General features: G+C 47.9%; 8 protein-coding genes across 8 annotated transcripts; 2 read left to right on the top strand and 6 right to left on the bottom strand.

The window, feature by feature from the left end:
- Window positions 1–409: 409 nt before the first annotated feature.
- Window positions 410–3751, top strand: EURHEDRAFT_416511 (uncharacterized protein). The gene is made up of 2 exons (XM_040782974.1): window positions 410–889; window positions 942–3751. Exons 1-2 carry the CDS (start codon window positions 570–572, stop codon window positions 3673–3675), a joined length of 3054 nt encoding a protein of 1017 aa, XP_040635142.1. The 5' UTR covers window positions 410–569; the 3' UTR covers window positions 3676–3751.
- A 926-nt stretch (window positions 3752–4677) lies between these two features.
- EURHEDRAFT_416510 (uncharacterized protein) lies at window positions 4678–5366 on the bottom strand (the record flags this gene model as incomplete). Its single annotated transcript, XM_040782973.1, has 2 exons — window positions 5057–5366; window positions 4678–4994 (listed from the first exon to the last, which is right to left on the bottom strand). Coding segments are annotated over exons 1-2 (410 nt in total), but the record flags the coding sequence as incomplete, so codon positions are not given.
- On the bottom strand, window positions 5137–7415 carry EURHEDRAFT_244951 (crinkler effector domain-containing protein). The gene is made up of 3 exons (XM_040778083.1): window positions 6757–7415; window positions 5948–6699; window positions 5137–5847 (listed from the first exon to the last, which is right to left on the bottom strand). Exons 1-3 carry the CDS (start codon window positions 7115–7117, stop codon window positions 5536–5538), a joined length of 1425 nt encoding a protein of 474 aa, XP_040635140.1. The 5' UTR covers window positions 7118–7415; the 3' UTR covers window positions 5137–5535.
- A 2505-nt stretch (window positions 7416–9920) lies between these two features.
- On the bottom strand, window positions 9921–13408 carry chsB (chitin synthase class II; the record flags this gene model as incomplete). The annotated part of the gene is made up of 5 exons (XM_040784997.1): window positions 9921–10836; window positions 10890–11056; window positions 11103–11287; window positions 11343–13066; window positions 13137–13408. 5 exons carry the CDS (start codon window positions 13406–13408, stop codon window positions 9921–9923), a joined length of 3264 nt encoding a protein of 1087 aa, XP_040635139.1.
- A 906-nt stretch (window positions 13409–14314) lies between these two features.
- On the bottom strand, window positions 14315–15306 carry EURHEDRAFT_518446 (DUF1774 domain-containing protein; the record flags this gene model as incomplete). The annotated part of the gene is made up of 4 exons (XM_040786677.1): window positions 14315–14502; window positions 14552–14991; window positions 15042–15252; window positions 15297–15306. 4 exons carry the CDS (start codon window positions 15304–15306, stop codon window positions 14315–14317), a joined length of 849 nt encoding a protein of 282 aa, XP_040635138.1.
- A 45-nt stretch (window positions 15307–15351) lies between these two features.
- On the bottom strand, window positions 15352–16953 carry EURHEDRAFT_416503 (inositol monophosphatase family protein). The gene is made up of 2 exons (XM_040782972.1): window positions 16827–16953; window positions 15352–16769 (listed from the first exon to the last, which is right to left on the bottom strand). Exon 2 carries the CDS (start codon window positions 16567–16569, stop codon window positions 15487–15489), a length of 1083 nt encoding a protein of 360 aa, XP_040635137.1. The 5' UTR covers window positions 16570–16769; window positions 16827–16953; the 3' UTR covers window positions 15352–15486.
- lap1 (putative aminopeptidase) lies at window positions 16925–18922 on the bottom strand. The gene is made up of 3 exons (XM_040782971.1): window positions 18416–18922; window positions 17589–18338; window positions 16925–17539 (listed from the first exon to the last, which is right to left on the bottom strand). Exons 1-3 carry the CDS (start codon window positions 18602–18604, stop codon window positions 17306–17308), a joined length of 1173 nt encoding a protein of 390 aa, XP_040635136.1. The 5' UTR covers window positions 18605–18922; the 3' UTR covers window positions 16925–17305.
- Window positions 18923–19368: 446 nt separating this feature from the next.
- On the top strand, window positions 19369–21073 carry EURHEDRAFT_416501 (uncharacterized protein). Its single transcript, XM_040782970.1, has 3 exons — window positions 19369–19987; window positions 20122–20617; window positions 20669–21073. The coding sequence occupies exons 1-3, from the start codon at window positions 19588–19590 to the stop codon at window positions 20868–20870; spliced, it is 1098 nt and encodes a 365-aa protein (XP_040635135.1). The 5' UTR covers window positions 19369–19587; the 3' UTR covers window positions 20871–21073.
- The last annotated feature ends 1046 nt before the right edge of the window (window positions 21074–22119 follow it).

Raw genomic sequence — 22119 nt, 5'->3', positions numbered from 1 at the left:
ATGACTAAAAGCGCCTGCGGTTATTAACATGCTACGTGATATTTGTTTAAAAGCCAGATTTTTACAAAATAGCCCCTACCAAATATTCATTTCCAATACGATCTCGGCCTTGCCTGTTAGTGCTGGGTCAGACACAGACTATGAAACCCATGCATAGACTAGGATATGATGAGCATAAAAAAGGCATCCAAGGACAGGGCATTGCGGCCTATCTTTAATACACAGTTGTTTCAGAAACGGAGCTACCTGGACAGCCTTCTGTGTTATTGGTGCCAATCCATGCCTTTCATGTCTATCTGCATAAGCGCTTAATTCCACTGACCACTAGGAGGCCATGGTATATCCTACGAGGCTGTGACCACCTTTTTATCCCCTCTTTTCCCGTGCTCGCTTTTTACAATCTTCATATACCTTCCTCGAGTCATAATAATGGAATGGTTCAAAATCACCCAACCTGCATCATGGACCCCTTCACAGCCATCGGTCTAGCTGACAACATTATCAATTTCATTTGATTTGCCTGCAAAATAGTTTATGGCGGCTACCAGATATTCAATTCAGCCAGTGGAATGACCCCCGATAATATGACACTGAGCGTACTCCTGGATGACCTGAATGCCGTAACAAAAGGCCTACTGGTTGACTTACCTGGCCCTGATCGAACCGGGAACGAAGAGGAACTTTGCTACTTGGCTTCTGCTTGTCGTGAGCTATCTATGGAGCTCGCTGAGATTCTCGGCCTGCTGAAGGTGGCCGGCAGGAGGTCAAGGTGGCAGGGTATGAGGGTGAAATGGCGGAGTATACGGAAAGAAAGTAATATTGAGGCCATAGAGCGGAGGTTGAGCGAATTTCAGTCGCAGATCTTGATTCGTCTGCATCTCATGATTAGGTATGTCACCCGGTTATCTTTTTCGTTACCTCATGTTAACAAGCAGCAACAGCGCAGAAAGCAACCAGCAGCATTCTGCGGTAAGGGCAAAGCTTGACAAAGTCGAAGGCGAAGCAAGGCAGCTACAGAACGAGACGGCAAATCAGCTTCACGTTATTCGAGACGAGATAACAACGACAATAAAAGCGTTTCAATTGCAATCGAGGCCTGTATCAAGCTCCACGGAGAATCTTGACAACTCACCGAGCTTGTCTAATGGATCCTTGGGCAAAATTGGCATCTTGTTGGTAAAGCTTCAAAATGTCACAACTTCTATCTATAGTGAAAACCACATCCTTCAGCGTCTAATGTTTTCGCTCATGTATCAACGGGAAGATAGTATAAGCGATGTGACGATTGGAACCTTTGCATGGATGGTCGATGAAAATGATAATAAAACGGGGAGCCAGCAAAAAGACATATTAGAAGACGATGAAGAGACCGTGCGACAAAGAACTAGACAAGCATTTATGACATGGCTCAACTCAGGCAGTCATGTCTTTCACATCTCTGGAAAAGCTGGCGCCGGCAAATCAACATTGATGGAATTCCTGGGCCAATCCTCGCGAGTTCAACAAGAGCTGCAATGCTGGACCGGAGATAAGCAACTGATCTTCGCACAGTTTTATTTCTGGGATTCGGAAGACAAATTCCAAATGACTTTCGAGGGCTTGTACAGACACCTTCTGTTCGAGGTCTTGAGACAGTGTCCTAGATTGATACCGTGGTGCTTTCCTGGATTTTGGAACAATTTGGCATCTGGAACTACGCCTTCATATCAAGCCCCGTTTCGTTTCGAGGAAATAAAAGCCGCGTTCAATTGCCTAATGAGTGAGAAAGTCACATCAAGCCACCGTATCTGCCTCTTCATCGACGGACTCGACGAATACGAAGGTGACGAAGTAGACCACTGGCACATATGCCACGATCTCCAATCCTGGACAAACTCAGAGAACGTGGAGCTCTGCATCAGCAGTCGCCCACATATTCCTTTCCTCCATTCCTTCGCAACAGACATGAATATTCAAATCCAAATCCACCAGCTCACTCAACGCGATATTCGGAAGCTCGGTTTGGCAATGTTCGAAATGGACCCTAACTTTGAACGAATCAAACATGCTTACAGATATTTGGTGGATGAGATTGAGAAACTCTTCAAGGGCGTGTTTCTGTGGGCTCGTTTAGTAGTGCGCTCACTTTTAAAAGGTATAGGCTATCGAGTTACCCTCGAGTATCTCACCAAAAAGCTACACACAATTTCCAAGGAACTAAACAAGCTGTTTGGCAAGATGCTAGACTCTGTGGACCTTGAGGACCGAGTTCTATCAGACAAATTATTCCTCGTCGTAGCCCTAGCCCAGCAGTCTGCTCCGAAAGCCCCGCCGCTCAGGAATGCTCTGCTTTACCGATGGCTGGAAGACCTGGACGACCCAAGATTCCCTCTAAATCGATCTATGCGTGCATACTCAGATTCCGAAATCGAGGAATGCATCCAAGATGTAAACTGCCTTATAGACCGTCTATCACGAGGTCTATTAGAAGTTGTACAACAGCCACACCAACAGGATAAATACTTCGCCTTCGAAATACGGTTTATCCACCGCACAGCATATTACTACATCCTCAACACCCAGCAACCACAAATGCAAAAGCGCACAATCGACTTTGACATAAAATTCGCAACAATCAGACTCTTACTCACTCAGCTCAAGCATGCGCGTGCAAGACCCGCGGATCTGGTGCCATCACCAGGGGTACTATGCGAGTCAAGGACGTTGATGTATCAGTATGAATCTACCTTTGATTGGATGTCCGCTATCAGCAGAGCCGGATACGCTATTCCTTCACAATACTTGGAAGAATTCGGTAATGTGCGTGACGATTATACTTACATCCAACATCCAGAATCTCAGGGTGTCCGATGGGGCACCAAAATGGTCACCATTTACTTCGTCAATCTCGCACGGTCTGGTCGTCTGCTATCCTACCTATGTTGGCTTCTACAATACGGCCTTGAACATCATCTTCTTCCAAGTACGTTAGGCAACTTGAAATTAAAAGCAGAATCTCAGCATACCAACAACAACAACAACAACAACAACAACATAGGAGACGCCAACTTACTTCTAACCGCTGCCATCTGCTACCGCACTGACTTTGTGAGACGTCTCATACGCAAGGGCCGCACGCCTGCCGAGAACATGGACGTTTATCTAAGTGATTTCCGCAGGAGTGGTCCGCCGAGAGTGCATAGGACAACCGTGTGGATTGTTTTTCTGTGGTATCTCGTTGATACATTACTGAATTCAATAGACGACGCGAAGCTTCCATGCTTGGTTCTTGAAGACTTTTTGGATTGCAGGGGCTTATGTTGTGATGTTTTGTTTGTGATACGCTCTCGTCAGGTTGAGAGGAAGGCCAAGGGAGAGAGTTCTCTCATAGACAATCCTCCTAAGACATACTCTATTTCTCTTCTGGAAGCAGTGGAACTACGAACCCCACCAAATGTTGAAACCCTCAGAACGAAGCTCCGAGAGAAGAATCCATGGTGGTGTCGGAATCAACTAGGGGCAAAGCTGACGCCATGGTCTGGGGTTCGAAGTGGGCGAGAATACTTTAATTTGAAGCACAGAGGGCTCCCTACAAAAGATGTCCATTCAAAGTCGGATCTTTACTTAGATAGTATCATTACGAAGACTAATCGACTAGATGCACCTTTTGTTTTACACTTTCATAAACTTTACTGATTTACTAATATGATGGTTAGCAAGCGGCCGTTTTAGGAGCCCTGCTAACCAATTCCCGTCTTGGCTTTCCCTCCACGCCAGCCCAAGGGTTTCATATCCCTTGGCGCTAATTTCAAATGGATATCTAGAAGCTCTCGCTGCGGTCGCTGCGGAGGGAAGCCGTTTTTGGCTCCCCCTGGATTATCATGTTCTCTCCAGTTATAAGTCCCATTGTGCTGACTCTATCCTTTCCTGCTTCCATCGTTCCTCCCATGAGCATCTCTTGTAGTACTCCCTGTCCCTTTGGAGTCTGTTCTCATCTACAAAACTGCTGTTATCCTCACCTTCTTCATCTCATACTCCAGGCTTTCCTTTTTTCGTGTTAGAGCTTAGAGGTCACATAGTCACATTCTAGAAGCTTTCGTGACATACTCTTGTCACGGCCTCGAAGTAGAAGATAATAATGAATCGATGTTCCCTATCTAGACTATCGACGAGAATATCGAATCTGGAAAAGAAGAGAGAAGAGGAAATCTATATACAGGAAAAGGGGCTTTTATCTACATGATGTGTGGCCGCGCAGCCCACGCTAAGTATTTTCTTGGTTTGCTCAGATCGCGGCGTTTGTTGATATCAACCACGCCACGGAGGTGTGAACTCTTGACGCTCACGCAATCAGCCTAGGTGCTCTATGGAGGGGTACAATACTCTACAGCCACTCATACCCGGTGCGAAAACCCACGGCCCAAGCGCCGGAATTATCAATCTGATGGTCAATTGTGGCCATGTCTTTGTCTGGTCAAATTATCTAGATTAAGCTCGGGGTGCAGTTGCAGTCTGCTTCTGGGATCGATCTGGGCCGAAGGAGCTTGCTCAACGCTGCCTGGAACACAGCCGACTATCGTGTGGGCTGAGCTGAGATCCACAGGAGATTGGAAAGACATCGATACAGCTTTTGCTTTCTATTTCCACTTGTGCCCTTATTGTCACAGTTTCAGTCTAGTAGATAAAACGAGATAATGTTATTCTCAATCTATAATAGGTAGCCATAAGACGAGAATATCAACCCCGAAGAGAAAAGAGAAGAAATCATAGGGGTAAGACAAAGCAAATCAGGTGAATTCATTTGATTGCTTGATAGTCGAGAAGTTGGCTGCAGCTTACAAAGATACCACAATAAAAGACATGTGTAATTAAGCAGTGTAATAGCAATATCATCCCTGTTGATTCTCAATTACGTAGATGCACAGACATCATAAGAGCTTGCTGATGGTTATATAACTGCAATTTAGAATAATCATTGGCGAGCACGACATGCCATAGCTTAGGTTCAGAGAACTCTTATCAAGTTGTTAGTGGAATAAACTATGGCTACTGAATTAAACATGGAGTAATAACACACCTTTGGTTGGTAAAGAAGTCGCACAGTCGATTATGATCCAATCCTTGACCATTTTCTCCTTCAGCCAAGGATGATATTTTCCACCGTCCTTGAATCGAGAGATATGTTCATTGACTTCAAAATGATCTATCAACAATTCAATGGCCCATTTCTTTTCTGGGATATAGAAATCCACTCGACCATCCTTGGTTCTTGACCATTCAGTGGATATCGGTCCACCTCGCCCTGCTGTATGGACAAACCCCCTGTAGAATTCAGCTTGATACTGGGCTTCCATAGGTCTGGGTTGTGATGCAGTTGACATTTTTTTGCCCTCAACTGAGTGCCTCAAGTTCATGATGGAGAATTTGCAGAGAATCTCTTTGCATGATTTCTGTAGCGAGTCGAATCTGGCAGGCAGGGGTTTTGACATTGTGCCAATCGAGTATTCAATGTACCTAATATGGTCAGTTCAAAACAATAGGGGCATATGAGAAGAATTACTTTTCATGTAAGCGCGATGGCAGAACTGCAATATTTTCACCATCTAGGGCTACCCTGTGAATCCAACCATTCTGATAACAGAACCTGATGTCTGCATCATTGAGATCAAATAGAATATTTCCATCTTCTGTAATTGTGTTCAATATGTTTGAAATTCCACTTGTGCATCTCTCTATAACTGGAAAAGAGTGATTAACTGACTCTTTGCTAAGATTTTGAAAGACTGTAGCGGTATCCTCCAGAAACCAGATGACATGATCTTCTGTGAGGGTCCTATTATGCCTATGCTTGATGTCATGGCGATAGACCTAAAACTGTTAACTTCTTTGCTCAGATAAAACTTCTCAGCATTTCCCAATATGGGGAAGCTAAAAAAAATAAAAATAAAAAGGGATATTTGGCACGTACCTGGAAAAGTACATTGACTATGGATTCCACCACTCCTGGATGGCCGTTTGTCAATGCAAATATGTAGTCTTGGGCATCTTCATCAAAAGTGAACCTTTCTGAATATTTGTATGTAAGTAACCGTGAATCAACATCCTTGAACTCTTCTTTGTCATAGAATAGACCAATATTTGGTGAGCGTGACTGGTTTTGCGGTGTCAATGAGATACGTTGTCCATCAAAAAGGGTAACTGGAGTGAAGAATGTTTGATCTGGGCCTGTTCTCGGGCTGCCATAAGAGCAGAAAAGACATAGTCGAAAATTATATAAACAGGTAAGACTTCGTTTTTCTTTGGTGATTGTGTTCCAGAGTGCAGTATCATTGTAGGCCACCTGTGCCTCATCCACAAGAACCACAGTGTTCGATGTCAAAACCCAAGAGAAATCTTGTTCTGGTTGCAATGAAGTCATGGTGGAATTAGTGATGGGGGCACCTTCCAGTCCCTCATTCCATTTTTCAACAAGCTCGATAAGACTGCTCCAAGGATTCTTGTAATGAAGTGTTTCCCATTTCTTGATCAAAGAAACCTTTCTTCCTTCTTTAAGATAGTGGTCTCTCAAAAGTTCCGGGAGACATGTTTTGCCACTGGCTGGTGTTCCACGCACATGGACTATGTTCACTTCATCCAGAATGATCGCAAGTTTTGATACTGTACGCTCTCGAGGGCATATCAATAGATTCTCTGTGATGGGATTTGTCCAATGTATATTCGCTTATATGTGTAATTGTTAACTATAAGCATGAGAAGATCATTAAGAATGAGTCTCACCACTTTGTGGTTCAGAGCGCTTCTGTTTCCGTGTAGTGGTATCCCCGCTCACAACAACAACGATATCCACATCTGAATCCTTGCTTTCGGGGAAGAGTGATGTAATCATTCGGCGTGGATGTAGGAATTCACCATTATCAATCCTAAACTCCTCTTCATGATTGAGTTGCACCACAGGGCTGTAGAGAGTGAGATTGCTGTAGTGAGGTGCAGTATCCTTGATTCTTTCTTTTATCTCTTCCCATATCTTCTTCATGAGTGTTTCAATATCGTCTTGGTCTGCAACACACTCTATAGAGAATGGCTGCATAAGGTTGCCAGGGACAGCACACCATAATTTGCGAGTACGCGGTCGAGACATTGTCAAGGATCGGATTGGGCTGAACACCTAGCTGGTTATGGCGGCGGCCATTGAAAAGATAAGAACTAGATGTGCACCTGCCTGATGAGAACAAGGAGTGCACCTGCCTAATAAGAATTAGAAATGCACCTGCCTGACAAACAATACTGTAAAAAGAGAGGTTGCTGACGGCCTTGTTCACACAGGCAGGCGATACGTGTCAGTTTTCCATCTGAAACTATTTCAAGTCAAGTTGGGAAATAATTCGCAGGGAATAGGATGTAGTGAGATGAGATGATCAATAGAGTCTAGAGATGGTAAGACCTATGGAATCTATTACCACCGCGCTGTTGCCGCCAAGGAATGTGAGCATGTGACATTAGTGTGTTGGTTGATTGATTGATTATGTCATAAGCCGTCCCAGCGGCGGGTACATGTAACTATGGTGTATGTTTGAGGGGTTCCCCCGGCCCTCTTTGGCTGTTATTTACCTGAAAACTTCAGTGCTTTGCTTGACCCATTTCCTCACTGTCTAGGGCTTTAAATTGCCAAAAGAGCCCAGACTATCAAAAGGTGCAAGCTAAAAGTGTCAAGAGCCGTAGCCTAGCTACCTATAACTAGATATAGCGTACAAAAGAACTCGTTGAAGAAGAAATGTGTACGGAGCGGCGGCTATCTGAGAAGACGGCCAGATTGTCACGTGGTCTCGTTCGTCCTGTCGGGATATAGAGGTTCCTTACCAAACAATACCAACTCATGCCTGATTGATGCCTCGCTGATATCATATGGCGCAAGCAGCGTATTTACTCTGCTATTACTGCTTTTGAAACCGCACAATCGCTCAGTATACTCTATAAGGTAGTTACGGTCTTATATAGGATCCTAGTTAGCACACTTTTGCAAGAATCAGAGACCTCGACCACCATATACGCTTAATACGTACTTTCAACCCTGACTAAGCCGCATCTCCGACACGTCCATGGGCCCACTTTCTGAATAGCTTCAATCCGAGACGTCGAAACGTCTCGAGGTACTTAGTAGGGTCTAACCCTTTACAAAAAGGAGGTCATAGATTAACCAACACATTCTATCAGTATTGAATAAAACCAGGCTCGAAATCTCATCTTCACCCCCCCCCCTTTTTGTCTGAATTGCATCCGTCAACAACATTTATACAATCGCACCCCATGTGCAGCTACCGAAATAGCCTTACCAACTGCGAGAAGTGGCAAAGTGTTTGGAAGGGAATCATGATGAGGCTTTGTTAGGGGTTAAGCCCGCAGCGCTAATAACTAGCTACCATACAAGAGATTTCATTGAAGAAGAGAAGGACGGATGTCCGATCGGACAGCTTCTATATACAAAAGTACGTTATGCGGGGTAGGTAGCCAGTCTGACCATCCCTCTGAATAACATATTATTTATTCTACAGGCGCAGCCTGTGACAGGCTTGGGGCAAGGGGATTTTTCGGGTTCTTGGGGTACATGTATTGGGTGATTTGCATGGTGAGAATGGCTTTCCAAAGGGTGAGCCCACGGCTTGAAGTTGTTCATGTGAAAGGTAGGGGGCATATTTTAGGAATTGGGGACGTTTAGGGGTATATTATAACAGACAGGTGACTTGCAAAGAGGGAATAGGAGGGAAGTGGAAGCAGAAGGGGAGAGTGCGGGTTATGGGAGAAATTAGGTTAAGATGTTGCAACCTCTGTGGCCTCAATCATCCCCTTTATACTTACCCTCGGCTTGTCAAGTCCACCATTCCACCTTTCTCATCGGCAGAAGCAATGAGGCAAATTTCTCTTGTCCTGGAAATATCATTTAAGACTGCTGATGTGTCTATTTTCATCTACTAGTGACGCCTGGAGGCTGAGATTTGGTGCCAATTGCATTTGGTTGTTGCAGCTCCAGGCCTCGCATGTCAAATACGCTGAAATAAAAAGAATGCAGTGATTTCGCTGTTGGCTGGTAAACATGGTGAGGATACGTAAATGAATTGATCCTGGTGGGGTTGAACGACAGCTGTGGAAGGGGACAGGCGCAACCCGGTTCATAGCCAGACTTGGTAGCCTGATAACCAGAATGTTACTTTTCCCATGTAGAATCTTGGGAGCCTGGTGAAGAAGCAATTATGAAATCTTGAGATGAGAGACCACAAGAAAGGCAGCCAAGGATCCAGAAGTCCTCAAGGGAAAGCCCAAATAGGATAGCATGCCTGGAGGCAACTCAAAGGGTCACTGATCAGCTGGCGGACGCGTGAAGAGGCCCATAACTGCAATGATAAGCAGCAGCACAGCATCAAGGGTGAAGTGGGTAGCTCAATTTCCAATGAAGTGACAGTAACAAGGTCTCAATGTCTCAATTGTCCAGATGACCCATCGGCCACCCTGAGGAGAGTAGACAGCACCATACTGGAAAAGGGGAAATCATCAGGTAACACAGCATCTTGGTAAGAGGGCAGTGCACCGGGCGATGCAAACAGGAGAAGGGAAAGGGGAAGGGAAAGTGCGTGGTCCTTTGAGGGAGAGATGTCGAGCTTTTATAGATGCAATGGATGCGTTGAAGCGGCAGAAGCGCGGTTCAATGAGAGCCGTTTCTGCCGTCCCGCTAACCGTCACAAGATTAACCAAATCACGACGTGCATGTAAATCATTTATACAACCATTAAATAAACAATCGTTAAGCCATAATTACATATCCCGAAAGCAAACCCAGCCCAAACCCTTATCATAAACAACGATCATACATCATACAAACAAAACATAAGAGATATCAAAAACCAATGAGAAAAACACAAAATAAACCCCTCCCAATCAAATAAAACAAACTACTTCCTCCAAAACTTCATTTTCCCAGCCCCCCTCTTAGTAGCCCACCAGGCCTCCGTAAACTTTTCTTTAACATTAGTTCCGCCTCCATACCGTAACGCGGTACTGGTACTGCTTCCGACAGCGCTTGCATTAACGCTCGCGGCGGCGTTGGCATTCGCAATATTCCCCGCATCGAACTTGGTCTTGCCCTCGACAATCTTCTGGACGACGAATAGGATAGCGTATGTAGTTGAGCCAACGGCACGAATGAATGCCAGCACAGCCACGGACCACAAGATAATAGCGAGATAAACGTTCGTACCACTCGATTGGACACCGTAGATTTCAGACACCGCCATGCCGAGAACGACATTAGCAACCATCCAAATGGAAACCATGTATGTACGGACAGCACGGTAGTAATCTTCTTGCATTTGGGACTCGGAGGGGGGCGGTTCGGGGACTTCCAGTCTGTCACGGAGGTTGCGCAGCGCGGCATCATACCCGGAGTCGATATCGAGTTGTTCGGAGGGCATTTCGAGTTCGACGACGGAACCGTTGACTATCCGTGCCGCACCGAGGTCAGTGTTTAGGGCGTTGTCTCCCTTTGTTCCCCAAGTTACGTCGTGTGTGTTGCAAAAGGCGTAAACTTGTAGGGTACAAATGTACGACGGGAGGAGGGCGAAGTACTGCGCGGACGAGGTGAACATGTGCCAGGGATCGAGGTAGAGGAAGGAGGTGAAGAAGTAGAGACCGACGGTGGAGAGCAGCGAGACGACGATGTTGACCATTAGGCCGTCGGAGACGGGGAGGTCGACATCGCCGCCTGTTGCGGCGATGAGTTCGAGGACGACGAGGTAGAGGGTGCAGAAGGCTGTGTAAATCATGATTATGCTGTAGACGATTATTCCTGAGAGATAGAGTTTTTTGGCGCTGCTCGCTTCGTTAGAATGTCGCTTATATGCGGAATGAGGGTTGAAGCTTACCCTTGAGGTCGATTACCCATTGAAATGATGAATTGCAAGCACATAACCAGGATACACGCATATCGCAACACGATGAAGATATATTTGCCCACGTTGTGACCGAAGGGATCGATCTTCTTGTCGCAAAGGGAGCCAGCGATAAAGTAGAATGCCAAGTAGAAGTTTGCCTGTCCCGTTAGCATATCAACATCAAACTGAAAGGGGAGGACATACCAATCCAAAATACGTAAAGAGAAGGTTCAAGATCTGATAGATGGACTCAATCTGAAGCAGAATCTTCCGTGCAAACGTATGATCCGTCTTCCAAATCTGTTTACCATTGACGATGGAATACACAGCCGCGAAGAAAGCACCGTTCAGCCAACGACGACGTTGCGAAATGAACTCAGGAACAGTATCTAGACAAGTTAGCACCCTGTAGCTTACTGGTCAGAATGGGGGAAAGGGGCGTACCAGGAACATCAGTCTCGCCAACCGCACTCTTAACAAACCTCAATACCCATCTTTCTTCCTTTTTAGCAACCAATTCCCAGCACAGAATACGATCTTCAGCAAGATACATATTTGCCGTGAACACATCCGCATCCTGCCCCACAAGCGTCTCTCCCTTGAAATACTGGTTCAACGGCCCATTGCCATCGGCATCGTTCTGCAGCGCGAAGAACCGATACGCACTCAGCGCACCGGGTAACACGGTAATGTACCCGAAGACCGATTCCAGTGGTTTATCGAGGATGTTGGACATTTTATATTCGAAGTTCTGACTTGCGACGAGGGGGTTCAGAAGACCGGACATATTCTTGCCCTTTCCAGCTTTAATTTCTCCAGCTGCACCGGCGACGTTGGAGTCTTGGTCGAAGGCTTTCCAGAGATGGTACAATGCGGTAGGAGCAGGTTTGGTTCCGACATCAAGCAAGATGCAAATGTTAGGCTGCAAGGCACGACCAAACGCATTGAAGAACCAACGGTGCGAGTTAAGCTTCTTCAGGTTATGTTCCTTCAAACAGAACAAGATCTGGCACGGCATAATTCCCTTCTCAGCACCTTTGAACTTCAAGTCCGGATCCAATGACACCTGCGTGGTATACTCATACATGTGCGCCGTGACCTGCTTCTGGTTGACAACGTTCTTGGCAATCCCCTCCTGATACACACCAAGTGCGGCTAGGGCATTTAGCGTGCGAGGATGAACCTTCTTGCGACCATCTGCCACAATGCATACCACAATCTTCTTCCATCCGTCCTTGCCCCAGGTCCGGGACTTCGTCCGCGAGCAGAGATGGCTGATGTTACGCATGATACCGTGCATGGTCCGGGTGAAACCGATCTCGTCTTCGTTATACATGGTCACACAGATGAAGAGTTCTGTCTCGCGCATTGTATTGCCGACCTGTTGGCGAAGCTTGTAGCCTTTCTGTGTGAAATCGTCTGGGTCACAGGTAACAGCCGTATACCGCATGTGCGTAAACTCCCGATCATCGCGTCTCGGCAGAAAACTATGCAGGATAGTCGGGATTTTGCACTCCAGAATAAGTTCACCGTTGATCAGCTGCACTTCCTTTTTCGTCATCAGGGTGTCCCGAACACCACGACGGCCCTGCTTCACAGGTGCCGGACCATAATGCATGTTCGGGTCGACGGACTCATCATCCTCGTCAACATATTCATCATCGTCGAGATCAATCTTGGTCATTGCGTCTTTCTCATCCGTGATGATTGTCTCTTCACTCATAAAACTGGCACGCTGATCAAACGGATCTACCATCCTACCACCTGCACCGAAGGGATCATCCTCATGACCATCACCAATATCAATACTCGTATCCTGCCCGGTAGCAGACGAGGTCGGTGCTGCGAACAGGGGCGCTGGTGGTAATGGACGTCTCGGACTACCCCCATAGCGAGTGCTAGGCGTTCCTGGCCGTGGACTACCATTGAGATCGGCCCGTTCATACTGCGAGCTAGAAACGGATGGGGGTCTGGGTGCTCTGGTCCAGTCTGAGCGAGCGGGGCTCCAGGGGCGCAGCGGCGATCCTGGACGAGATAAATAGTCTGGACCATCGGCTTGAGAAGCTGTTGGGGGAGGAATTGAGGGAATGTGGTGTAGACTCGAAGGTGGTCGGGAGGGGGAATCATCGTAGCCATCGTATTGGTAATAACCGCGGGAATATTGACGACTGACCGACACAATTAAAAGCAAATTAGCCATGACCACTAGTTCACACGGGGTAGGTTACGAACCGTGACATCCCATCCTCATCCGGATACTGATACTCTGACGAGGGATACTCGGACTCATACTGATACGATGAAGTATGATCCTGCAAATCCTCGTCATCGAGTTCCTCATCCACGCCCGTTCCCGACGTAGGCAACAATCTCATCGTTGGTCCACCATGACGGGGCGGCGACTCATTTTCCAGCAGAGATGCGGAATCGCCATATGCACTGTAGGCCGGGGGTTCGTCTGCGGAGTAGTTTCGGGCATGAGAGTACATGCGTGATGAGTGGGGATTCATCGTCGCGTGTTTGTTCAAGCCTGTTTCTTTTGCTCAAGAGCTGCTCATATCATGGCAGTGAGATGAGAAATGGTCAGGACAAGAAGATGAGAGTTCGTTTGCTCGAGTCTGAAGGACAAACGACGAACGGCAGTTAGCAACGCTGTCATTCCTTACTGGATGAAGAAGTTGAAGAATGTCACCTACTCACAGACAGCCTGATAGTTGCAGGACCTGTTCTTCTGCGATAAGTAAAAGATAAACAAAAGCACGAGCTGCGGAAGAATGCTGAAATAACGGTGTGGATGTGTACAAGTAGATAGACGGTGAGGCGGCGATACTTTTATAAAAGTAAACAACCAACACGGAAATACGTCCACAAAAAAACGGACACGGGGATGAAGACAGTTTGAATGAAATTAAAACCACGACAATAATTCAGGAACCGGAGCTGAGCTGTTTCGCAGCGCTAAGCTCGCTGCTCGTAGGCTGTTTCTAAGGTTGTCGTCACGGCAACGGCGATTGGCGGCGGGGCGACGAGCAGCAATTCCGAGTGAATGCACCAGTAAACCTGGCTGTACCTTGCGTGTTCATTTGCATTTTGTTATTCCGGATTGTTTTCTGCAGTGTTAATTCAATTTAATTGTACCAAGTAGCGGTCCTCGTGCCTGTAAACATTATTGCCATATGCGTCGCCCCGTGGGTAGAACTTCCGAAATATATACATATCGGCCCACCATCCAACCCAGAACCACAGAACTATCCATACACTTCAGTATATGTAAACACAATAAATTACCCCAAACCAAGACACAGTATCATAAATCGATCCAGCCAGTCGGTAGATCCACACAAGAACAGACCCATCCCCGACACTCTAAGGGATGGTCCGAGTCCCAGATCCAGATATCACACGTTCATTACTTTCTAGTTAAGCAATGGCTCACGCTCACGGTCAGTCTCTGGATGCGCCACACGTCGAAACAGCGAATCACGACCGTAGTATTTGGTACTAGACAGATAGACCGATTCGATCAGGAAAATAGCGAATATAACGAATGCGAAAATCCACTGCAAAGCAATAACCTTGATCGCGAGTTGCTTGACGGCCAATGCTGCTCAAATCAGCCTGTGCATCTCTAGTAGAATGAAGGGAAGGCTCACCAAGCATCAACCAACTCAAACAATATCCCAAAATATAATCCTGAGTCGACGCAATATGCCCACTTCCAACCGCAAACAGCACCCAAATAAACACATTCGCCACAATTCTCGCCGGCAACTTATCACTATTCACTGCAACAGCTCCATTCCAAAACAACCCGAACAACGTCCACGCATACGGTCCCGCGATAGCAGGGAGATGCACGAATGCCGGAAGCCGACGGTGGCGCCAGTATGCGGCGTGGAGGTTGATGAAGTTGAGAATGAGAAAGATCTCGGAGCCCCAGAAGTGGTCGCGGGTCCAGAGGAGGATCCAGATGAAGAGGGCGAGGTTGTTGAGGATGAAGTGGGAGGCGATGTTGGCGGCGGAGGTTACTAGGGCGGTTTGTCGGGAGAAAAGATGGTAGACATAGCTTATTTGGGAGAGGAGGATGAGGATCCTATTGTTGTTAGTATATGTGCGCATGGGTATGGGCATAGTGGAGGGTACCAGTAGATTCCAGCGAGCGTTCCATTCAGGCTAAACGGCGTGGTGTGCTTGTTGCCTTGTTTGAAGATGCGATGGCCATGCTTGACGTCAGGGGAGTGAAATGTGTAGTAGATTCCCACGATGACGACCAGCATCCATGAAAGAGGGACGAGAATGCGATATGTCGAGAGAGCAGATGTGGGATGAGATTCCCGGCGCGCAAATGGGTTGTCTAGAAATCAGTATATATCCAGTAGACTTGATAAAGTAACTTACAGGATGTCATTTTCCTATACCAATTGAAAATCTACAAATACTATTAGAAGAATATATCGAGATGCAAAAATATCAACTTTTATATCAATGTCCTCGTACTCTAGTCGATGATGCAACTGCAATGATGACGTCTATCCGCATCTACTTTTATTCACATCCCAACCAAGGATACGACGACCCAATACCATGTTTACTCATCGCCATCATCCGATTCCTCCATAGTCTCCCGAATAGCTTCAACAATCCGTCCATGAATAGAAGCAGGTGCAACAACCATCCCATAACACCCCGCCAGCGTCCGCCCCAAACTACAATCCACCGGGTTTCCCGTAAGATCCGTAACCATAACCCCAAGTTCCTGCGCAATCAACATCCCCCCAGAATGATCCCAGATCTTTGATCGGTAGGATGTTTTGCGAGGGACCTTCATCAGTACGTGACACCCGCCGATGGCAATTGCTACATAGCGCAGCTGCGCGGCCCAGAGGTCAGCGCGCGGCGGCCACGGGGCACCTAGTCTCTTCGCAACGCGCGCGTGAAGTTCAAAATTGGACGATGTAGCCGCTGAGCAATCGACGAACTGGATCTCACTCGGGTCCGTGATCTGTGCCACGGGGTCGAGCTTGGTTGCAGGGAGGAGCGAACCCGTGTTCATCTTCCGGATCCATGCGCCCTCACCCGCAACAGCGAAGACCTGGTGGCCATATCCATCATGGTCAATGACTTCTTCGTGAATCCGCCCGTCTTCGAGATTTAGGTTCGGACCGCCCAGAACACCCATCTTCTGCTGCCCGTTCTCCACCAGCGACAGACATACCGCATACTGCTGGTTCTTCATAAACGTCGCAGTCCCATCCACGGGATCCAGAACCCACGCACGGCTGCGAGGGGTACACTGCCCCTTAGCACCCCGGTCAATAACCTCTAACATTTCCTCCCTGGATCGCGGAGCATAGAGCAAGCTCTCACTGGCCTCATCGTCGAGACGGGATGTCGAAGCAAGTTCCCAGGTGCGCTCGAGAAGAGTCTCATCCTGTCTCAGAGCTGTCGAGTCTTCCTCGCCCACGAATTCATCGTCAGGGAAAGCATTGTGAATTGCGCCTATGATCAATGCTTGAGCGGCGAAGTCGGCAATCGTCACGGGACTATCATCGCTTTTGTCCAGTGTTCCCTTGTCGACTGCCTCGAGGAGCTTTTTCGTTAAGAGCGTTGCCCGTTGGACAGTTAAGCATGCGAGCTCGAGCTCTTTGGCGTAGGGACCGGAATAGTCCATGATAGTCTTTCTCGGCAGAGCGATGCGATAATCAAGCCAATGACGTAGAATTGCAGGGCCGAGATATCTTGCCCCAACCGGTGTGACAATTGAAAAACTATCAAGAAAGGGTGATCGAATTGGTCTTGAAGATCAATACCGGCACAAAGAGACCTGCTTTTGCCCCTCAATCTGCCTGGGATTTAATCCCAATAGGCGGTCTGGTGTACGTGTTAGCTGTGCGTGCGTGCCAACCAGCAGGATAAATGACACCATACATGGAAAGTCCGTTGGACAACGGACGGATTGGAATGTTCAAGGCCCGTAGCGAGCCTGAGTATGAGAGAAAAGGAACAAATTCCTTGTTGCAATCCGGATTCACATGTGTGGCTGTGATCTGTAGAGCCACAGCGGGCAATTGCCGCCATTTTGGCGGAGGACTTTTACGTATGATGTCACGTGGGACTTGTCTCAGGAGTACTGTACCCCGTGTTTTACGAAATAAGTCATGAGAATAATAATAATATCGCGTCTTGGCGGCGTCGGAATAAGTATAAATAATCTATCCGTATGTACTGAACCAGGGGTATACGGCAAGATAGAATGCAGCAACGTGAGGTCAAGTGAACACTTCAAGCAAACAGGCCCGACAAGCCAGACAACATGCAATCATTACCCATGACGCGGTCGCATAACGCCGGATTCAAGGAATATCGTCTTTCGAAGGTATATAAGGATAAGAAGTAAGAGAAGGAGATCAAAAAGGTGCAAATGCCAACTCGTAGACAAAGCCCAATGCCATTGTGGCATGTTGGCGCATGTGATCGAAGCTTAGGTACTTGATCTGGTCATCGGTCGTATGGATTTTCTTATTCGTGTTCTCCATTTCACCCTCGATGGCCATCGCAGCGGCATATCCCTGTCTGCTAGCGGATGCGTGGTCGGAGCAGGCGTAACCGCACTTGGTCTCGACGAAGGGGATCTCACAGTACTGTTTTCATCAGCTTGTGCCCAACAAAGAATATGAAGTGTCAGCTTACCGTAGTGATAACTTCCTTGATGAACTTCGTAAGATCCTGGTCGACAAAGTCCACAATAACACCAATGGCCTCCTCGCGACCAGCATCCAACGTTCCCTGAACGTAACCAGTCATGTCCTGCTGTAGCATAGCCTTGACATCCCTGCGGTCCTTTCTGTACTGCGCCCAAACCTCCTGGGAGCCCAGCAAACCCCCCTCCTCGCCAGAGTACCAGTGAAACTCGACCGTATTAGGCGCCTTCCCACCCACAATATCGTCAGACTGCAGCAGCGCACGCAGAGTCTCCAGAATCGTCACCGTCCCACTCCCATCATCATCCGCACCCGGCGCAGCCAGAATCGACGGCAAGAACAGATTAATACTATCCTGGTGAGCGCTGACGACGACTGTCTTCCCACTGCGTCCAGGAATCCTCGCAATAACACTAGACTGGCCCCAGGGATGAGCGAATTGCGCCACCGTAGCGCCATGCTTGTCAGCCCCAGACTGCGTGACGAGGCCGGCGACTTGCTCGTACAACCATGTCGCGGACTCCACGCCCGTCGATGACTTGTAGTAGCGTGTGTGGTAGGATGTGAAATGCTCCAGGTTCTGCCTCATGTTCTCCTTCGAGAGACCCCGGGCTAGCTGGGTGACATTGTCGCGGTGTTCCATCTTCCCGGGGTAACGGACTGTGTTGGTTGTACGGATGACGGAGGGGTATGTTCCTGTGTCGCGTGCGCTGGTGACATCGATGAAGTTGACGCCATCCTGTAGAATTGTTACCCATTAGTCTGGTCCTGGGGTTTATCTGGAATGCGGAGTATATTGGATTCATAGTAACGTACCAGCTTGAGAACCCATTTCTCCTCCTCGGTCACCCATCTGGTTTGATACGGAGCCAGCTCGATGAGGAACTTCTCAGGTTCATGATGGACATGAGCTGTATGATCTATCAATGGTTCCTGCTGGGGAAGTACAGCTCCCAACGCGCCTGATGCCGTTGCGCTCAGCGCAAGCGCAGTGGTGATCTTCATTGCGGAGACGGGAGATATGGATAGAATAGATAGAATAGCGAGGAAGAATGAAAGAAATCAAGAGAACAGAAGGAATACCAGGAATACTAATAACAATAATATTATTATTATTATGGCTATGGATTATAAGAAAAGAAGAAGAAAAAAAGGACGAGACGTGATCGTTGCGTCAAGACTTCCGGGGCTGAGACAGACTAAATAATGATAAACCAGAAGAGCAACAAAGGGAGGTTTAGCCGCCCGGGGTGGAGTGCCAAGTTGGACAGGACCTTTTTTGTCTTGTTGCCTGTCAATAGTTACAATATATGCTGCGAAGTGACATGTCTACATATTCCCACTGGGAACAGTGCTCCATAGGGTGATATCTTACAATAATAATGGATTGAGACAGTTCACTCTAGTCTCCCCGATTGGGTCAGGCGTGGACTGGGCATCCTCCATTGGGTCTGGGCGTGTCTGGACTCGGTGTGGTTCCTTTAGGCTCTATAGTGGATTACGGTTCTGATACGAGTACGCTACCATACACAGTAGAGGACATAGTACAGCATATTATTGTAGTGCTTGTAAACATGGTGACCTCATTGACATTCATTCCGCCAGGCATCCAGGCAACAGAATAGCCTGCATAACTGCACAACCATGTACCGCATTATCATTGTTCCATTTATCCCGACGCAGGGACCCAGGGCTAGGGCTGCGTGACCGTCCGCCAATAATGTAGCATTCTCATTCTCGTGCCCACAGCCCTGACTCAAAAGGATCGACTCATCGACCCTCCAATCCTGACGCTCTGGCGCGTCACGCTCGGTGGGTTATCTTGGTCTTATCTGTTCCTTCGCATCCCCGCTCTTCTTCCTCTCCTCTCTCCTCTATTATCCATCATCTTGTCGCGTACAAATAGTGCATACTGACCCACGACCGCTCTCCTACGTCCCGAAATAAGCTCTCTCCAAACACCCGCTCCGACCGCCTCTCCGTTCACAATGGCCATTCATCCGGAACTGCACCAACCGCATGACCCGCCCCAGGGGTCCCTAACACTTCAGCAAACCCATGCGATATCCGCCTGGACCGAACAGGCGACAGCTTCGCTGGAAGACCTCACTCTCTCTGAACCCATCGACGTTAATGATGAGAGCCGGTCCTTGCGTGGCGCTTCGCTCCCGTTGACTATCCCGCTCGATGATATCCCGGTGACTGACCACCGCTCCTCGCGCGTGAGACTGGCCACGCGAACGAGCGCGCCCAAGGAACCCCAAGAGGCGAAGGTGCCGACCGTATCGTTCCGGAAGAGGGAACCGCTTCGTCGGGATAGTCTGAGGAGGCGCGAGGCCTTGCAGAAGGGGAAGGACGGGAGCCGGAGGAGACAGCGTTGGGAGAACGGTATGTCTTGAGCGTTAAACGGGTAGTAAAGCGCAGCGCCGCGGCGTATATACGCTCATTACTGACCACGACGCGTCAAACTGTTCCGCGAGTTTGTACTGGACGTATCCCGTAAATGCTGACCATCTCAAAAGACCGTCTACTCCATAACCCGTGGGCTGAACCTCCCTCTCCGAATGACTGGGTCGTTGGGCCTACCTACCCCCGTCACGAGCACGTGCCATATTACCTCGCCCCTCTTTGGGACCATCACTATGCGCATATCGATAAGAAGACCACAGTCACCAAGGAAGAGAAGCACCGCATTCCAAAGGAACTGCGCCTGAGATTGAAACATGCCCGTGCGGCGCGTGGCATGCTCCAGGATCTTGAGGAAGATATCAGACAATTCATCCACAACTGGAATGAGAAGCAGCTTTTGCTGCACAGGGAGGGCCTCCAAGACGCACCAGAGTCTGACGATTCCGAGGATGAAGTAGTCTTTGTGGGAAGAAACGGGCAAATGCACGATTCGCCTGCGCACAAAACTAGGCTTCAAGAGATACGCGAGGCGATGTACACACATGATGAGCGTGACGGTGAGAAGATGGTGCTTGAGAGTCAGGTTGAGGATCGGACTGCTAGGTTTGGGTGAGTGCATACTATGCGATGGAGCAAAGGAGAAAGTACTGACCGTGATAGTCGCTGGCTTGTCCACTCCATTGCCTCTTATTACGGCCTGCACACCTGGTCCGTAACGGTAGGGGAGCCGGCGCGGCGTGAGGCCTATGTTGGCTTTCGCCCACCAGCTCCTGACAGGCGTGGTCTGATTTCGGTTTGTCGTCAGGAGGCTATGATCAAGCCTGGAGAGGCTCTCCCTCCGCCTCTTTCGACCCAGATCTAGATGCATCGGGTACTGTATAGTTTGATAGTCGCGGTGATTGGTGTTCAGCTGGGTCTGGTTTTGTTCGGTGATTTAATTGTCGACTGATATAATAGATCTTCGAGGATTGGGTTCTGTGTACATATGAATGATCATAATCGTCATGCCCATAACGAAGCATCATAAATATGGATCCGTAATCAATCCACATCCAATCCTCCGGCCGTAAACACTGCTTATAACTGCCCTGCTGTCTATCTTCTTAGCAAGACAACCAAATGACTAGGGTGTCAGTGAGCTCACCAAAACCCCCTGCAACTGAATCCCCCCATCACAAGACCACCAGCAGACCCAAAATTCGAACCAAGCCACCACGGCAAACCACGACAACCCAAACACAGCACAACCCAACCCAAATCTCTCAAATCCTGAGAATCGCCCGCTCATACCGGAGCCCATCCTTCTGAACCTCCTCTCCGTAGCCCAGGACATAGTAGGTCACAGACAATGTTGTAGAAGCATATTGCAACCGCATTGCCAGCCAGCCATCCGTTGAGCAGGTAGAGGGAGGACTTGGAGAGGATGTCATCCAGGTTGATTGTTGTGTAGATGTTGATGTAGATGAATCCGGTGCATGGGGTGTAGGGTCTGGTGTAGAAGATGTGGTGTAACATCATTGGAGAATGTGGAGAGCGTTGGGGTTTCGGTTTGTTTGTTTCGGTGCGGTTCTCGAGCTTTGTAGAGGTTGTGATTTATAGTACAAGTGTTGATCAGCAATTCAGAGTCGGATTTCAGTCGGTAATTCGGAGTAAGAAGTCAATCAGCGTATGCAAGGATGATGAGGTTAGTAGGAAAGAAGAATTGTTTGCTGTGCCAGAAGTAGGAACCTACTCCATTCAGTTTCATCAGATCTATACAGGAGCGTCAACTGATAAACACAAAATCCAACTCGACTGATCCGGCTGTATACTTCTCAACCAGCATGGTAATGAGTACAGAGTAAAGTCCCTGACCCTAACATCCCTGCTTTAACATCTATCACCAAAAAAACCAATTTCTCGAACACGACAACAGGGATTCTTACCAACTCTTGATCCTTCAAAATGATTCTTCATACACGAGCAGCCCTCCCTAATTCCCACCAAAGAAACAAGCACCCAGAACAAAATGAACGCCCACTATCACCAACCCAGCTCAAAAGAACCGCAGAAAAACACTTACATATCCTCTCATCACATCCGTATAATTGTCTTCTTATGTTTCTTTCCAT

Source organism: Aspergillus ruber (genome assembly GCF_000600275.1).
Source record: "Aspergillus ruber CBS 135680 unplaced genomic scaffold scaffold00035, whole genome shotgun sequence".
NCBI classification, from domain to species: domain Eukaryota; kingdom Fungi; phylum Ascomycota; class Eurotiomycetes; order Eurotiales; family Aspergillaceae; genus Aspergillus; species Aspergillus ruber.
Note: the sequence above shows the minus strand (reverse complement) of the source record. Positions and strands in the feature narration are given on the sequence as shown.